The following is a 17,939-nucleotide window of genomic DNA, read 5'->3' on the forward strand; positions in this document are numbered from 1 at the left end:
AGTATACAGTGAGGTGGAGGCAGAGCGGCTCCGTGAGCTCCTCTCCACTTTCCCACAGAGATCCCTTGACTGCCAGCTGCGGGCGAGCGACACACATGCCCTCATGCTCAGCGAGCCCGCGAGGTCACTATCGTATGACAAAGGCTTTGCTGCAGTTCATCTTCCTCCCTGTGTACTTTCCATTTGCGTTCTTGGAATCCTGCTGCGTCACAGAAGCTGGAAGTTCTGATTGTCCATTGAAATCACAATGGAAAGTCTTGACGTGCCACCGTGTGGCAGACAGGCTCTTGGTGCTCCAGCTGGGTGTCAGGCCTGAGCCTCTGAGGGGGGAGAGCCGAGTTCAGTACATCGGTCCACCAGAGACCTCCCGGCTCCACGTAATATCAAACGGTGAAAATCTCCTGGAGATCTCCATCTCAACGCTAAGACCCAGCTCCACTCAATGACCAGCAAGCTACAGTGCTGGACACCCTATGCCAAACAACTAGCAAGACAGGAACACAACCGCTCCCATTAGCAGAGAGGCTGCCTAAAATCATAGTTCACAGACACCTCAAAACACACCACCAGACGCTGTCCTGTCCACCAGAAAGACAAGATCCAGCCTCATCCACCAGAACACAGGCACCAGTCCCCTCCACCAGGAAGCCTATACGACCCACTGAACCAACCTTACCCACTGGGGGCAGACACCAAAAACAACGGGAACTACGAACCTGCAGCTTGCAAAAAGGAGACCCCAAACACAGTAAGTTAAGCAAAATGAGAAGACAGAGAAACACACAGCAGACGAAGGAGCAAGGTAAAATTATAGTTGAAAACTATAATTCAATTAAAAACTAATTTCAATTATAGTTGAAAACTTCCCTAATATGGGAAAGGAAATAATCAAGTCCAGGAAGCACAGACAGTCCCATACAGGATAAATCCAAGGAGAAACGCGCCAAGACACATATTAATCAAACTATCAAAAATTAAATACAAAGAAAAAATATTAAAAGCAGTAAGGGAAAAACAACAAATAATACAGAAGGGAATACCCATAAGGTTAACAGCTGATCTTTCAGCAGAAACTCTGCAAGTCAGAAAGGAGTGGCAGGACATATTTAAAGGGATGTAAGGGAAAAACCTACAACCAAGATTACTTTACCCAGCAAGGATCTCATTCACATTTGACGGAGAAATTGAAACCCTGCCAGGGTCCCATGATCCAGGGACAACTTCCCCGCGAGAATGCATGGCACGCCTCAGGCTGGTGCAACGTCACGCTGGCCTCTGCCGCCGCACGCTTGCCCCGCATCCGTACCTGTCCCTCCCCCCGGCCTGAGTGAGCCAGAGCCCCCCAAGCAGCTGCTCCTTTAACCCCGTCCTGTCTGAGCGAAGAACAGACGCCCTCAGGCGACCTACACGCAGAGGCGGGGCCAAATCCAAAGCTGAACCCCAGGAGCTGTGCGAACAAAGAAGAGAAAGGAAAATCTCTCCCAGCAGCCTCAGGAGCAGTCGGATTAAATCTCCACAATCAACTTGATGTACCCTGCATGTGTGGAATACATGAATAGACAACGGATCATCCCAAATTGAGGTGGTGGACTTTGGGAGCAACGATATATATATTTTTCCTTTTTCTCTTCTTGTGAATGTGTATGTGTATGCTTCTGTGTGTGATTTCATCTGTATAGCTTTGTTTTTACCATTTGTCCTAGGGTTCTGTCTGTCTGGTTTTTTTTGATGTTGTTGTTTTTAGTACAGTTTTTTTTTACACTTTTTAAAAACATTTTTATTGGGGTATAATTGCTTTACAATGGTGTGTTAGTTTCTGCTTTATAACAAAGTGAATCAGTTACACATATACATATATCCCCATATCTCTTCCCTCCAGCGTCTCCCTCCCTCCCACCCTCCCTATCCCACCCTGCTAGCTGGTCACAAAACACCGAGCTGAACTCCCTGTGCCATGTGACTGCTTCCCACTAGCTATCTATTTTATGTTTGATAGTGTATATATGTCCCCGCCACTCTCTCACGTTGTCCCAGCTTACCCTTCCCCCTCCCTCTATCCTCAAGTCCATTTTCTAGTAGGTCTGCGTCTTTATTCCTGTCTCTTCCCTAGGTTCTTCATGGCCATCATTTTTTGCTTTTTTTTTTTTTTTAGTATAGCTTTTAGTGCTTGTTATCATTGGTGGATTTGTTTTTTGGTTTGGTTGCTCTCTTCTTTGTTTGTTTCTTTCTTTTTTATTACTTGAAAAAAATTTAATAATTATTTTTGATTTTAATAACTTTATTGTATCTTATTTTATTTTATCTTCTTTCTTTCTTTCTCTTTCTCTCCCTTTTATTCTGAGCCATATGGATGACAGGTTCTTGGTGCTCCAGCCAGGCACCAGGGCTGTGCCTCTGAGGTGGGAGAGCCAAGTTCAGGACATTGGTCCACCAGAGACCTCCCAGCTCCACATAATATCAGATGGCAAAAATCTCCCAGAGATCTCCGTCAACGCCAAGACCCAGCTCCATTCGACCAGCAAACTACAGTGCCGGACACCCTAAGCCAAATAACTAGCAAGACAGGAACACAGCCCCCCACCCATTAGAAGAGAGGCTGCCAAAAATTATAATAAGGTCACAGACACCCCAAAACACACCACCAGACGTGGACCTACCCACCAGAAAGACAAGATCCAGACTCACACACCAGAACACAGGCACTAGTCCCCTCCACAAGGAAACCTACACAACCCACTGAACCAACCTTACCCACTGGGGACACACACCAAAAATAACGGGAAGTATGAACTGGCAGGCTGCAAAAAGGAGACCCCAAACACAGTAAGTTAAGCAAAATGAGAAGACAGAGGGCTTCCCTGGTGGTGCAGTGGTTGAGTCCGCCTGCCGATGCAGGGGACACGGGTTCGTGCCCCGGTCCGGGAAGATCCCTCATGCCGCGGAGCAGCTAGGCCTGTGAGCCATGGCCCCTGAGCCTGCGCGTCCGGAGCCTGTGCTCCGCAATGGGAGAGGACACAACAGTGAGAGGCCCGCGTACCACACAAAAAAAATTTTTAAATAGGACAGAGAAACACACAGCAGATGACAGAGCAAGGTAAAAACCCACCAGACCTAACAAATGAAGAGGAAATAGGCAGTCTACCTGAAAAAGAATTCAGAATAGTGATAGTAAAGATGATCCAAAATCTTGGAAATAGAATGAAGAAAATAAAAGAAACGTTTAACAAGAACCTAGAAGAACTAAAGAGCAAACAAACAGTGATGAACAACACAATAAATGAAACTAAAGACTCTCTAGAAGGGATAAATAGCAGAATAACTGAGGCAGAAGAACAGATAAGTGACCTGGAAGATAAAAGAGTGGAAATAACTACTGCAGAGCAGAATAAAGAAAAAAGAATGAAAAGAATTGAGAACAGTCTCAGAGACCTCTGGGACAACATTAAATGCACCAACATTCGAATTATAGGGGTTGAAGAAGAAAAAGAGTAAAAGAAAGGGACTGAGAAAATATTTGAAGAGATTATAGTTGAAACCTTCCCTAATATGGGAAAGAAAATAGTCAATCAAGTCCAGGAAGCCCAGAGAGTCCCATACAGGATAAATCCAAGGAGAAACATGCCAAGACACATATTAATCAAACTATCAAAAATTAAATACAAAGATAAAATATTAAAAGCAGTAAGGGAAAAACAAAACAAAAAAAATACACGGGAATCCCTATAAGATTAACAGCTGATCTATCAGCAGAAACTCTGCAAACCAGAAGGGAGTGGCAGGACATATTTAAAGTGATGAAGGAGAAAAACCTGCAACCAAGATTACTCTACCCAGCAAGGATCTCATTCAGATTTGATGGAGAAATTAAAACCTTTACAGACAAGCAAAAGCTAAGAGAATTCAGCATCACCAAACCAGCATGACAACCAATGCTAAAGGAACTTCTCTAGGCAGGAAACACAGGAGAAGGAAAAGACCTGAAATAACAAACTGAAAACAAGTTAAAAAATGGTAATAGGAACATACATATCGATAATTACTTTAAAGGTAAATGGATTAAATGCTCCAACCAAAAGACATAGACTGGCTGAATGGATACAAAAGCAAGAACCATATATATGCTGTCTACAAGAGACTCACTTCAGACCTAGGGACACATACAGACTGAAGGTGAGGGGATGGAAAAAGATATTCCATGCAAATGGAAACCAAAAGAAAGCTGGAGTAGCAATTCTCATATCAGACAAAATAGACTTTAAAACAAAGACTATTACAAGAGACAAAGAAGGACACTACATAATGATCAAGGGATCAATCCAAGAATAAGATATAACAATTGTAAATATTTATGCACCCAACATAGCAACACCTCAATACATAAGGCAAATACAAACAGTCCTAACAGGGGAAATTGACAGTAACACAATCACAGTAGGGGAATTTCACACCCCACCTTCACCAATGGACAGATCATGCAAAATGAAAATATATAAGGAAACACAAGCTTTAAATGATACATTAAACAAGATGGACTTAATTGATATTTATAGGATATTCCATCCAAAAACAACAGAATACACTTTCTTCTCAGGTGCTCATGGAACATTCTCCAGGATAGATAACATCTTGGATCACAAATCAAGCCTTGGTAAACTTAAGAAAATTGAAATCATATCAAGTATCGTTTCTGACCACAATGCTATGAGACTAGATATCAATTACAGGGAAAAATCTGTAAAAAATACAAACACATAGAAGCTAAACAATACACTACTAAATAACCAAGACATCACTGAAGAAATCAAAGAGGAAATCAAAAAATACCAAGAAACAAATGACAATTAAAACACAATGGAAAAAAAAAAAAAACACAATGACCCAAAACCTATGGGATGCAGCAAAAGTAGTTCTAAGTGGGAAATTTATAGCAATACAATCCTACCTTAAGAAACAAGACACATCTCAAATAAACAATCTAACCTTACACCTAAAGCAATTAGAGAAAGAAGAACAAAAAAACTTCCAAACTTAGCAGAAAGAAAGAAATCATAAAGATCATATCAGAAATAAATGAAAAAGAAATGAAGGAGATGATTGCAAGATCAATAAAATTAAAAGCTGGTTCTTTGAGAAGATAAACAAAATTAATTAACCATTAGCCAGACTCATCAAGAAAAAAAGAGAGAAGACTCAGATCAGTAGAATTAGAAATGAAAAAGGAGAAGTAACAATTGACACTGCAGAAATACAAAGGATCATGAGAGATTACTACAAGCAACTATATGCCAATAAAATGGACAACCTGGAAGAAATGGACAAATTCTTAGAAAAGCACAACCTTCCAAGACTGAACCAGGAAGAAATAGAAAATATAAACAGACTAATCACAAGCACTGAAATTGAAACTGTGATTAAAAATCTTCCAACAAAGAAAAGCCCAGGACCAGATGGCTTCACAGGAGAATTCTATCAAACATGTAGAGAAGAGTTAACACCTATCCTTCTCAAACTCTTCCAAAATATAGCAGAGGGAGGAACACTCCCGAACTCATTCTACAAGGCCACCATCACCCTGATACCAAAACCAGACAAAGAAATCACAAAGAAAGAAAACTACAGGCCAATATCATTGATGAACATAGATGCAAAAATCCTCAACAAAATACTAGCAAACAGAATTCAACAGCATATTAAAAGGATCATACACCATGATCAAGTGGGGTTTATCCCAGGAATGCAAGGATTCTTCCATATATGCAAATCATTCAATGTGATACACCATGTTAACAAATTGAAGGAAAAAAAACATGATCATCTCAATAGATGCAGAAAAAGCTTTTGACAAAATACAACACCCATTTATGATAAAAACCCTCCAGAAAATAGGCATACAGGGATCTTACCTCAATATAATAAAGGCCATAAATGACAAACCCACAGCCAACATCTTTCTCGATGGTGAAAAACTGAAGCCATTTCCACTAAGATCAGGAACAATACAATGTTGCCCACTCTCACCACTATTATTCAACGTAGTGTTGGAAGTTTTAGCCACAGCAATCAGAGACGGGAAATAAGTAAAAGGAATCCAAATCGGAACAGAAGAAGTAAAGCTGTCACTGTTTGCAGATGACGTGATACTATACATAGAGAACCCTAAAGATGCTACCAGAAAACTACTAGAGCTAATCAATGAATTTGGTAGAGTAGCAGGATACAAAATTAATGCACAGAAATCTCTTGCATTCCTATGCACTAATGATGAAAAATCTGAAAGAGAAGTTAAGGAAGCACTCCCATTTACCAGTGCAACAAAATGAATAAAATACCTAGGAATAAGCCTACCTAAGGAGACAAAAGACCTGTATGTAGGAAACTATAAGACACTGATGAAAGAAATTAAAGATGATACAAACAGATGCAGAGATATACCATTTCAACATTGTGAAAATGACTATACTGCCCAAAGCAATCTACAGATTCAGTGTAATCCCTATCAAACTACCAATGCATTTTTCTATAACTAGAACAAAAAATTTCACAATTTGTATGGAAACACAAAAGACCCCAAATAGCTAAAGCAATCTTAAGAAAGATAAACAGAGCTGGAGGAATCAGGCTCCCGGACTTCAGACTACACTACAAAGCTACAGTAATAAAGACAGTATGGTACTGGCACAAAAACAGAAATATAGATCAATGGAACAGGATAGAAAGCCCAGAGATAAACCCATGCACATATTGGCACCTTATCTTTGATAAAGGAGGCAAGAATGTACAGTGGAGAAAAGACAGCCTCTTCAATAAGTGGTGCTGGGAATATTCGACAGTGACATGTAAAAGAATGAAATTAGAACACCCCCTAACACCATACACAAAAATAAACTCAAAATGGGTTAAAGACTTAAATGTAAGGCCAGACACCATCACACTCTTAGAGGAAAACATAGGGGGAACACACTATGACATAAATCACAGCAAGATCCTTTTTGACCCACCTCCTAGACAAATGGAAATAAAAACAAAAATAAACAAATGGGATCTAATGAAACTTCAAAGCTTTTGCACAGCAAAGGAAACCATAAACAAGACGAAAAGACAGCCCTCAGAATGGGAGAAAATATTCGCAAACGAAGCAAGTGACAAAGGATTAATCTCCAAACTATACAAGCAGCTCATGCAGCTCAATATCAAAAACACAAACAACCCAATCCAAAAATGGGCAGAAGATCTAAATAGACATTTCTCCAAAGAAGATATACAGATTGCCAACTAACACATGAAAGGATGCTCAACATCACTAATTATTAGAGAAATGCAAATCAAAACTACAATGAGATATCATCTCACACCAGTCAGAATGGCCATCATCAAAAAATCTACAAACAGTAAATGCTGGAGAGAGTGTGGAGTAAAGGGAACCCTCTTGCAATCTTGGTGGGAATGAAAATTGATACAGCCACTATGCAGAACAGTATGGAGAGTCCTTAAAAAACTAAAAATAGAACTACCATACAACCCAGCAATCCCACTACTGGGCATATACCCTGAGAATACCATAATTCAAAAAGAGTCATGTACCACAATGTTCATTGCAGCTCTATTTACAATAGCCAGGACATGGAAGCAACCTAAGTGTCCACTGAGAGATGAATGGATAAAGAAGATGTGGCACATATGTACAATGGAATATTACTCAGCCATAAAAAGAAATGAAATTGAATTATTTGTAGTGAGGTGGATGGACCTAGAGTCTGTCATACAGAGTGAAGTAAATCAGAAAGAGAAAAACAAATACCATATGCTAACACATATATATGGAATAAAAAAAAATCGTTCTGAAGAACCTAGGGGCAGGACAGGGATAAAGATGCAGACACAGAGAATGGAGTTGAGGACATGGGGAGGGGAGAGGGTAAGCTGGGACGAAGTGAGAGAGTGCCATGGACATATATACACTACCAAATGTAAAATAGATAGATAGTCGGAAGGAGCCACATAGCACAGGGAGATAAGCTGGGTGCTTTGTGTCCACCTAGAGGGATGGGATAGGGAGGGTGGGAGGGAGATGCAAGAGGGAGGGGATATTGGGATATATGTATACATATAGGTGATTCACTTTGTTATACAGCAGCAACTAACACAGCATTGTAAAGCAATTATACTACAATAAAGATGTTTTAAAAAATTGATTTCCCATCAAAGTTCTAGACCTATTACTTAGCATGGTGCTTACACCAAGTTTCAACAGGTGAAACGTGCTTTCCCACCAAAAACAAAAATGACTCAGAATAAAGTAATATGATGATGGGGAAAGATCTTGTTTCATTAGATTGTCTATGCCACTCAATTAAGCCTTTAATATTGTAATCAGTCTTGTAAGTGCAGTATAAGAACAGGTTCACTGGATGTGAGGTTTGAATTCTTATTAACTCTAGTGGCTCTGGCCAAACCCAGTTAATTTCCGCTGTGTGAAGCAAGCCCGTATGCTGACATTTAAAACCATTTCCACAGCTGACCATGGGAGAACATTTATCGTTATTTAATACATGATCAAGTAGCAAGAAAGTCAGCCTATATAGATTATACGGACTGAGCTTAACATCCTAGTGAGTCATTACAGTAAAAAAAAAAAATAGGAACAGCAATGATTTAAAAGATATAGTCAAACCCTCTAAAGTGCTATGCATGCTATTACTATTATTGGGAGGTGAGAGAGGAGGCTTTTTTTTAGGAGACAGTTCATAAATTCAAAAATAAATGGCATTTGCTTTCCTGTCTTTTTATCAGATCCTTAAAATTAACATTAATTAATATTAACCTTTGAAAAGAAATATTACAGTTTAATTCATTACATATTTATATACAACACTAAACTAGATTTGGGGAAATTATAAAGAGAAGTAAGACTGGATCATCTAACTAACTTGTTTTCATCTAACTTGTTTTCAACAAGTTTACCATATAGTGTAGGACACGCATTCAACTAACCACATACTTCAGTCTGTGACAAGTGGAAAGCCAAACTAGACCATCAAAGTGTATCCTGTCTGGGAGTATAATCTTATTATTATGCCCCAGTGTCAGGTTTCCTGAGACCCTTGAGAAATTGACAGATGGTAGTTTCCTGGGGATGGCGAGAGCAGCATGGAGAATTGCTGTTCCGTAGGTAGAGTTTCAGTTATGCAGGATGAAAAATTCTAGAGATCTGCTGTACGACATTGTGCTTGCAGTTCACATACTGTCCTGTACATTTTAAAATTTGTTGAGGATACATCTAATGTGTTTTTTACTACAATAAATTAAAAAAAGGAGAAATTGGCAGAAGTCCTTGCACAGCCTTTATAGTTGAGCCTTCGTGGAGATGGGGAAAAAGCCTGTCATATCCACATTTTTAAAGGAAATGACTTGATCATTATAAACCTGAGAGCTTAGAGGCAATACCTGATGAGAACAATTTCTCATGCAATCTGTAAGCAAGTTAGCAGAATATCATAAGAGATAAGGAGGCAGCTGCATTTGACTCTTTGAATAGCCGTTTTTTTTCTACATCGATTTAATTTCCTTCCATGGTTACAGGACAGATTACATAAACAATGAGATGTGCCAGATAAAATCAGTTTTGTATAGAGAAAGATTTTGGGTCCTAGCCTAAACAATATTGTTATCACCAAGCCACAAAAGTGTGACCTTAATCATGCTATCATTACATGGGTGACCAGTAAATATGAAGTTGCAATTACATCACAATGAGTTGAAGCAGTGGATTAAATATCAAGTTCTAACCCGTGAGGGTCAGTTGTACTGTAGGACCTATAACTTATTGATGAGCTGTACAAATGACTTACAAGTGCTTCATCCAAAATGCAGAAATTACTAAATCAAGTGGAGCTGTTGATACCTTATCCCAGGAAACTCATGACAATATGACGCAAAATGCCCTTGGATATATTTTTTAAATCATTCTAAAGATAGAATAGCATTTTTTTTAAAAAACCCTTTTTTAGTTTGATTTATTTTTTATAGTTTTTTTATTGAAATATCGCTGATTTACAATGTTGTGTTAGTTTCAAGTGTACAGCAAAGTGATTCAGTTTATATATATATTATATATATTCTTTTTCAGATTCTTTTGCCTTATAAGTTATTACTAGAATAGCATTTAATTGACATAAGTATAAACTGGTATATTCTAGCACAAATGAAATTTGGTGATAGATTCATTAAGAAGGCAAGTGCCAATAGGATCTTTGTTTCAATTAAGGCTAGGAAAACAATATTATATATGAATCACGCTGATAGTGGGTTTTTTTAATGGAGCAGAATAGCAGGACAGAGAAGTAATCCTACCATTGTTTAAGCCTCATCATTCTTAAGTAATTGTTCAAATTTTTATCAACATACTTTGAAAGGGATATTTTGAAAAACAAGACAATGCGCAAAGAGGAAAACATTACATATACATATGTATAAGATATATATTAATATATAGTTTCACATGTAGTATATAATATATATATTAAAATTATACAATATATAAAATATATTGTATAGTGTATTGTATATAATATGTATTATATATTATATAGTTATAATATGTTTTTTTGAAAGAAGAATTGGACCAGTGTAATCTAGAAAGCAAAAGTCTGAATAGCCGTCTTGTGGTTCCCTAGAATTGTTCTCAGAATGAGCTGAGACTCACCTCTCCCCAGAGATGACTAAACCAGAAGAAATATTCTGTTACATTTAGTAATTTCATCTGGCAGAAAGAGGTCGTCTTTCTTGATTATCAGGATGGAAAATCGTTGGCTCAAGGGAAACCCCCAAAATTAGAGCTCTTCACTATAAAGTAAACCACCAGTAGTTCTGGATGATTTAAATATCCATGGGATCGCTTCCCTCAAAGAGCTTTTGTCCTTTTATCCTAGATTTCAGTTCATTTACTCTTCCAAGCTTCACAAACCAAGTTATCCAACAGTGGGTCACTGGACGTTCCACACCAGGAGATGTACCTGACGTATCTAGCCCAAGTATCAATTTTACCTAAAGAGATCTATCCTAAGTACTCAAAAGTTTTAAGCAGAAACTATAATTGTGTATCAACACCTTGAAAGGTTATGGAGTAGAATGCAAAGAATGCAAGGAAATTTTCTTCCTTGTGATGGATGTTTTCCAGCTCCGCCTACCCCAGTAGTCCCCAGATCTGTTTCTCTGATGTAGACGGGATAGGCACAAAGCTGTCTGTTCTGTGGCAAAATTTGAAGGTAATGCCAGGTTCCCTAATAAGTGACATGAAGCCTGTCACCACTTGAGTAGCCCAGAAACACAGGGATGACATATTCTGTTTCACGATCCTCTCCCTTCCCATGATTTTCTTGGCTAGCAATAAATATCAGAGACTTTGAGGTATATCAATGTAGATTGTTTCTTAAATGTCTTTGAGTGTGATGGTAATATATGAATTTCCTCTCTCTTCTTTTCCAGGATGGGGGCCTGTAAATTCCTTGCAGCCTATAGCCAGAATCAGAGAGTAAACTCTCCGTGATGTTTGGGTCTCAGGTAGTTTTAGATAAGCAGAGCAAAAACCCACAATATCTGAAACCCCCGTAATGTTGCTTTTATACACCTGTTCTTATGAAGATAACCATCATCAGAAAGCACAGCCTAGGTGACGTTGTTGGGGTGTATAAAGGCTTGGAGGGTGGGGGAGAGAAGCCAGCAAACCATGACCCTTGCCCTTAAGAAATTTACACAGGAAGACAAAGACTTTGAAGATGGATTTCACTTATATCTAGCTTAATGAATAATTAACGTTCATCTTATTTGAAAAACTTCACATTTTACCAATTTTTATTTTAAAAGTATTTAGCACTTCCCTGGGACATTGGACTCTATTCATTATTTTCCAGAAATGTCTTCCTCTAAGAATTCAGTAAAACCTTATTAGTTCAGATATTACTGTTACGCAATTTTTGACAATTTGACCAAAACCAAGATGAAATTTACCTTTGAATTCTCTGCAAGGAATGGATTTGTTAAGAGAAATAGAGGGAACACCTGTAACTTACTTTAAAAGAATACTTGTTTTCATGGCTTTAGCATATACGGTGGTCTTTAGGCAAAAAGATTTGGCTATAAAATAAGGATCCATGTCATTAGCCAGGCTTTATTGGCAGATCATAGTATTGAAAGTAATAAAACTGTATTGCTTTCAATAATTCTGACTTCCGTAATTCAGGCTAGCATCCCCCTGTTCCTCCCATCTCCCCAAACTCATTATTCCAATCTAATGAAAAGTACTATTGTATTGTATGTGAACATAAGCATTTGTTAATAGAAGAGGATCAATTCTTATTATCTTATTTTTTTAATTTACAAATTTTAATTTTTTGGATGCTTATCTGTAACATTGATCCCTGGATGGCAGCCGTGTGTTTATTTTTACAAGAAAAATGATGTATCATTTCCTTTCCTTTTTTGTGATTTTTATACTGCAGGTAATTTTTTAAAATTTAAAACTCAATATTTTCACAAAGCAGGCTAGAAAACTTCCCAGGTTGATAGCGAAGATTTAAGGTGAGAAAAAAATAACCCCCAAATCAGATCATGCCCTCCTTGGGGCATGTTGAAAAATCAGAGCAGTAACTAAATCACCATTCATTCATTCAACAAACACTTAGCCAAGGGCTGTGCTTATTGCTTCAAGGTGTGTAGAGATAAATAAAACTGTCTTCTTGTCTACATTGTGCCAGCAGCCCATAAGTTGAAACAGAGATGAAGACAGTTTTCTCATGTGATAAGTGATGTGTTATTCATCCTTGTAAGCAAAGTGCTTTGGGAACACAGAAAGTGTACCATTAAATCTGACTAAAAAGTTGGGGAACTATTCATAGCAGGTATAACATTGGAGCTCATTCTTAAAAAAATAAAAAGAATTTCTACAAGTAGAGAAAAGGATAACGTTTCAAATCGGTATGAGCAAACGTATGGAGACAGGGAATACATGGATTGCTTAAGAAACACAGAGCAGACGTGTTAGATGTGGAGAGCTGAGGAGGTGGGGGGGGACAGTATATGGTCTATAAAAAGGTATATTACTAAAAAATATGCCCTTCCTTAGTGATTGGAAACAACAGTTGGAGCTCACAGAAGGATTTGAGAGTCATGTGCAGAGACCTGAAATGTGAAGAAATGGGAATAGATAAGACTATTTGTGAATAATTGAGAGGACTTTTAGGAACACAGGACAGAATCAGCTTCTCCCTGCTGGAGGAGAGAAGGGGAAATTAATTAATTAATTGATTGATTAAAATTTGTAGGTGCATATAAAGAAACTTGAGGGAGTTTATATCTAAGAGCTTCAATTTTCTTTCCGTTATACTGTTGGATGAGCATAAGATGTAGACTAGGAGGATACAAAGTTTGAATCCCAGCTCAGGTGCCTGTGAGTGATCTAACATGGGCAGGTCATGTAACCCATGTACATTTCAGTGTTGTCTTAACCTCACTGAACTCTCATCTATAAAATGAGGATAACAGTACATAGCTTATATGGGTTGTTGATATTATTAAAGACAAGCTATGTACAATGTATTCACATGAAAGTGCTCTACAGATGAGAGCTGCAAGGTGATTATCGTCTGTGAATAGGAGCTTATCCCCAGGGAGAGAGAAAAAAAATTGGAATGAGGAATGAAAATTGGAAGGGGACATGGAAAACTGTTTTTAGGCAGCGTTAATAATCCTTGTGAAAACATGGCTTTGCATGTACAGTCACACTTAAGAGCTCCGGAGCAGCCAGTAGAGATGATCTGATGGCCTGGGGTTGGGGAAGGTCAAAGCAGGCACTGTGTCATTAAGGGAACAATTGAGAATGTTGATCAGTGCAGATCCCAGGACCTTGGTGGCTGGTACTCCAAGACCTGTACTCCAGCCTCTACACTGGGTTGGCAGAAGGCAGTGTTTTCTCTTCAGGGTCAGCTGCCTGTGATCCTAAGGCTCTTGTCATTATCAAGTAAGAGAGTTGAGTTGCCAAAGTCCCCAAGGTTGTCTGCTCTCCTACCAGCTGAGCTCCAGACACAGGCTGCTGCTTAGAGACCCGCCAGACCCTCTGCCCCCTCCGCCCCTCTCACTGACCACCCTTGGCTCACAGCACCTACCCCAGCCTTTCCTCCACTCGAGTTTTAGTTCTTCCCTAGCACACAAGGCAGTGAAAGAGGTTTATGCCTCCTCTGGGATAAATAATTGGCATATGAACCAAATAAAAAGGAGCCCAAGTGCATGCTGCTGGTCCCTCATGTCACCAGCATCCTTTCTGGACCTCAGTACAGAATTCACTGCATGCAGCAGGCAGGACCACACTTCCTCTCCCACACCTGGACACTTCCTCTCCCACACCAGCCACTAGGATGATGTCCAGTGTTCTCTTAAATGCTTAGTGAGCACTGGGGACCCCAAGAGAGAGCTGCCAAGATCTATCTTGATAGTCAACTTAACTTCCCTCAGGGGGAGATTTGAAAGGCTGGAGAGCATCCTTCATAAGCCAAACGGCAGTAATAAAGAAAATATAGGCTATAGTTTTACCCATTATTGACTCCTATTTTAATTAATGGGAGACACACACTCCTCTTTTGGGAACTGGGTTGATTCATTCAGTGAGTAATTATTCATGAAGGATATACTAACTCAAGGTGCTAGCTACTATCCAAGATCTTTGAAGATAATGAATATAAAAGCACCTTAGGAAAACTTCGTCAAATTCAGACAAAACTCTAGGTTTCTGTGAAAATACAACTGCAGAGACTCATTAGGGGCTGGGAACCCCCAGAGCTCTTTCTTCTCTCTCCTCAGACTTGGCTCCCAAAGCCCACTCTTCTGTGAACACCAACAGGGGGGTCACACAGAATTCACCTCTAAGCACCTTGCTTCCTGTACATTCCATTCAGTCATTTGCGGTCACCTGAGGATGTATAGATTGTTCCAGGTCATACAGCATCTTCACTCCCCACGTGTGGTCCTTCCCTACATGGCAGGAGCCATGCTGAAGTGCAGCCCATCTTTGCCTCCCCCAGGGTAGGAAACACCATGTCTCCTGATTGGGTCTCAGGCTGGGGATTCTCCCACATGCCATAAATGTACATCAGCCCTTTCTGGAATGTGCTTTAATCACCTGGTGCCATGCCAGCCAGACGAGCATTCCCTCTACAACTGCCATTCATTCCTACCTGGTTTGTATGCCGGTCGATCCAATATGGTGAGCAACTCACCCCTCATTAAAAACAAACACAACGATTTGCAAATATTTTTTTTCCCAGTTGGTAGGTTGCCTTTCCATTTTGTTGATGGTTTCCTTTGTTGTTCAGAGCCTTTTTAGTTTGATGTAATCTCACTTGTTTATTTTACTTTTGCCTTTGGTGTCAGTTTCAAGAAATTATCACCAAGACCAATGTCACATGGCTTACTGCCTTTGTTTCCTTCTAGGCGCTTTACAGTTGCAAATCGTATATCTGGTATTGAAATAAAATGTATATTTTAAGGTAGGACAAGAACATTTAAACATAAGATTCTTCTCTCTGTCTGTCTGGGCTTCCTCTTTCCCTCCCTAATGTGCAATGTACATCTGCCTTACACATTAAACAGATCTCCTCAAAGGGAGAAATGTTTCTCAATCAAAAAAAAACCCACAACAAGCTACCAATTATAAGATAAAGAAGTCATAGGGAATACAGTCAATAATATTATAATAACTATATATGGTGTACAATCTATAAAAGTATTGGATCACCCTGTTGTGCACCTGAAACTAATATTAAGTCAGCTCTACATCCATTAAAAATTAAAATTTTAAAAACACACATCTCTTTTTCCTTTCTTTAGCTCTAACTACACCTTCCTTCTATTTCCTCCTCTAATCAGTATTTTTCCCATTTCTCGGTTCCATGTATATTCTCCCCTTTATACTTCATCTCTACCCTTTGTACCTCTCACAGGTTTTAGTTAACTCTTGGGAGTTACTTTTGGTTTATTTTCTGCTTAGTTGGAAGAACGCAAGACTCATGTCCATTAGGTGGCAAACTCAAAATTAGGACCACGTGTGCCGCAGCACTTCGTTTCTATATTTTTCTCATTCTTTAAAAATCCTTTGCGCGTAGTGAAACGATGTTCAGTGCGGGACAACCCAGTGAATCCTTGCCAGTCCAGTGCGGTCCAGATTGTAACAGCACAGACTTGGGGGTCTGGAGGAAATGTTCAAGGCAGAGTCTAAACTTGAATCTTCTTACTCCGGATCCTATATTTCCTTGGACATCCATGTATAGAAACTGAAAAAAATAACTGATTTCCTTTTATTTCATGAGTGGAAGTAATTCCAAATCGTTTCTTAGGGATGTTGAGCTGAGAAGTGTTCCGTGGATTTCCATGAGGAGAATCTTCTGGCAGGGTTTATGTCCCAGCCAAAGGTACCCACATTCATGGGTGATGCCTCTTTGCATGTTACTAGCATCCGCTCTCCCGGAGCAGACGGATGCCTTTGTGGAAGGGCTGTAGTGGTGTGTGATTTTAAAGGAAGAGTTGCTCCTGGCTGCAACTCAGAGTTAGCCTACACACTTGCTCACGATCTAAAGCTTTTGCATTCTGTTCTACACGGTTCCAGAAGGGACTCTTGCTTCTGCGTACCAAGTGTCCTCGGGCTCAGCGCTCCAAGGGAGGAAAGTACATCTCAGATTCATGAGCACTACAGAATGTACAGATGTGGCTTCCCTACAAGTGGGGATTCCAGCCCCGCCGCTGGGCATGGCTCAGGGCATTTTCCAGGGCACACAATGCTGGTTCCTCTGTGCTTAGCTTCTCTGGGGAATGAGGAGAATTGAGAAGCTGCTATGGTGTTAGAATTAAGGTCAGGGTTATTACGAGGTTGGCGTGTAAAGGGGGCAGTTACCCATACTCTAAGTGTCCCTGCTGGGAGCTCTGCATTTGCATGTGCCTGGGGACATGCTTGCCATTGTCAGCCAGAACATTCTTTTCTGTAAATCCGGGATTACCGAACCTGGCAGGAAGGGATAGTTAGAGATTTTTTCTACAGCCTTCCTGAGCTTATGTGAGAATTAAGCCTTACAAATCTTACAAGAATTGATGAACATCATGATATATATAAAAAATGCAACAAACCTTCAGAATCTCAGCCTAACCATCTCCACTGAAAAGCCCTTATGCTTCAAGATTTTAAAAAATTACCGTTTGCCGGTCTTACCTGCACTCAGACTCCAGTATTCAAACAGCTTGCAAATTCTGTACAAACAGATGCTGTTATTCCCGCATCCATCAAAATAGTGGAGTTGTTGAGGTCTTCTTTTTGTGGGAGAACGGGATGTATGTACATTATTATTCTCGTATGGGAATAATTAACCAAGCAAAAGTGGCATCCCACAGTTAATTTAGCTGTTCTTTTGTTTTCCAGGTATCTGAATTACGTGAACATATTCTTTTAATAAGCTGATCTGTTTTTTCCCTTCTCACTGAGGTGCAAAGTAATCTAGAGGGTCAAGGTTTCCGATCTTTTTCTCGTGCATTAAAATGATCTGTCATTTCCATTGTGGCTACACCCAAAAGTCAATTTTTGGTCTCGTTAAAGTGCCTATAGAATAATTCAGTCATGATGAGGATGAAATTCTTCTCAAAGTGTAAGTGCTCCCCTTGCTGGTATACTGCAGCAATGACATTCATCTTTGAAAACTTAATCCCGATTCAGAGCAGGGGTTTTTTGTTTGTTTCGGGGGGGGGGGGGGGGGGGGTGAGGGTTTTTTTTTTTTTTGGTACTTCTTTATCTTTATGGTGTTGAACTTCACAGTAAATTGAAGCTTAATCTAGTGAAACTGGATAAATTACTGTCCTCATCGTATATTGTAAACCAGGCATGTAGAATTCAGTAGAACAAGAATTTT

At 39.4% G+C, this 17,939-nt stretch overlaps 1 protein-coding gene across 1 annotated transcript in view; it reads left to right on the forward strand.

Moving 5' to 3' along the window:
• The window catches only part of CHST9 (carbohydrate sulfotransferase 9), a 206,753-nt gene that overhangs the window by 98,317 nt on the left and 90,497 nt on the right, over positions 1–17,939 (forward strand). Inside the window, exon 3 of the mRNA XM_065890172.1 lies at positions 11,485–11,530. Coding sequence (XP_065746244.1) covers positions 11,485–11,530 — 46 coding nt within the window. The remainder of the gene's footprint in view (positions 1–11,484; positions 11,531–17,939) is intronic.

The sequence above is a fragment of the Phocoena phocoena genome, chromosome 13 (genome assembly GCF_963924675.1).
Source record: "Phocoena phocoena chromosome 13, mPhoPho1.1, whole genome shotgun sequence".
Lineage (NCBI taxonomy): Eukaryota > Metazoa > Chordata > Mammalia > Artiodactyla > Phocoenidae > Phocoena > Phocoena phocoena.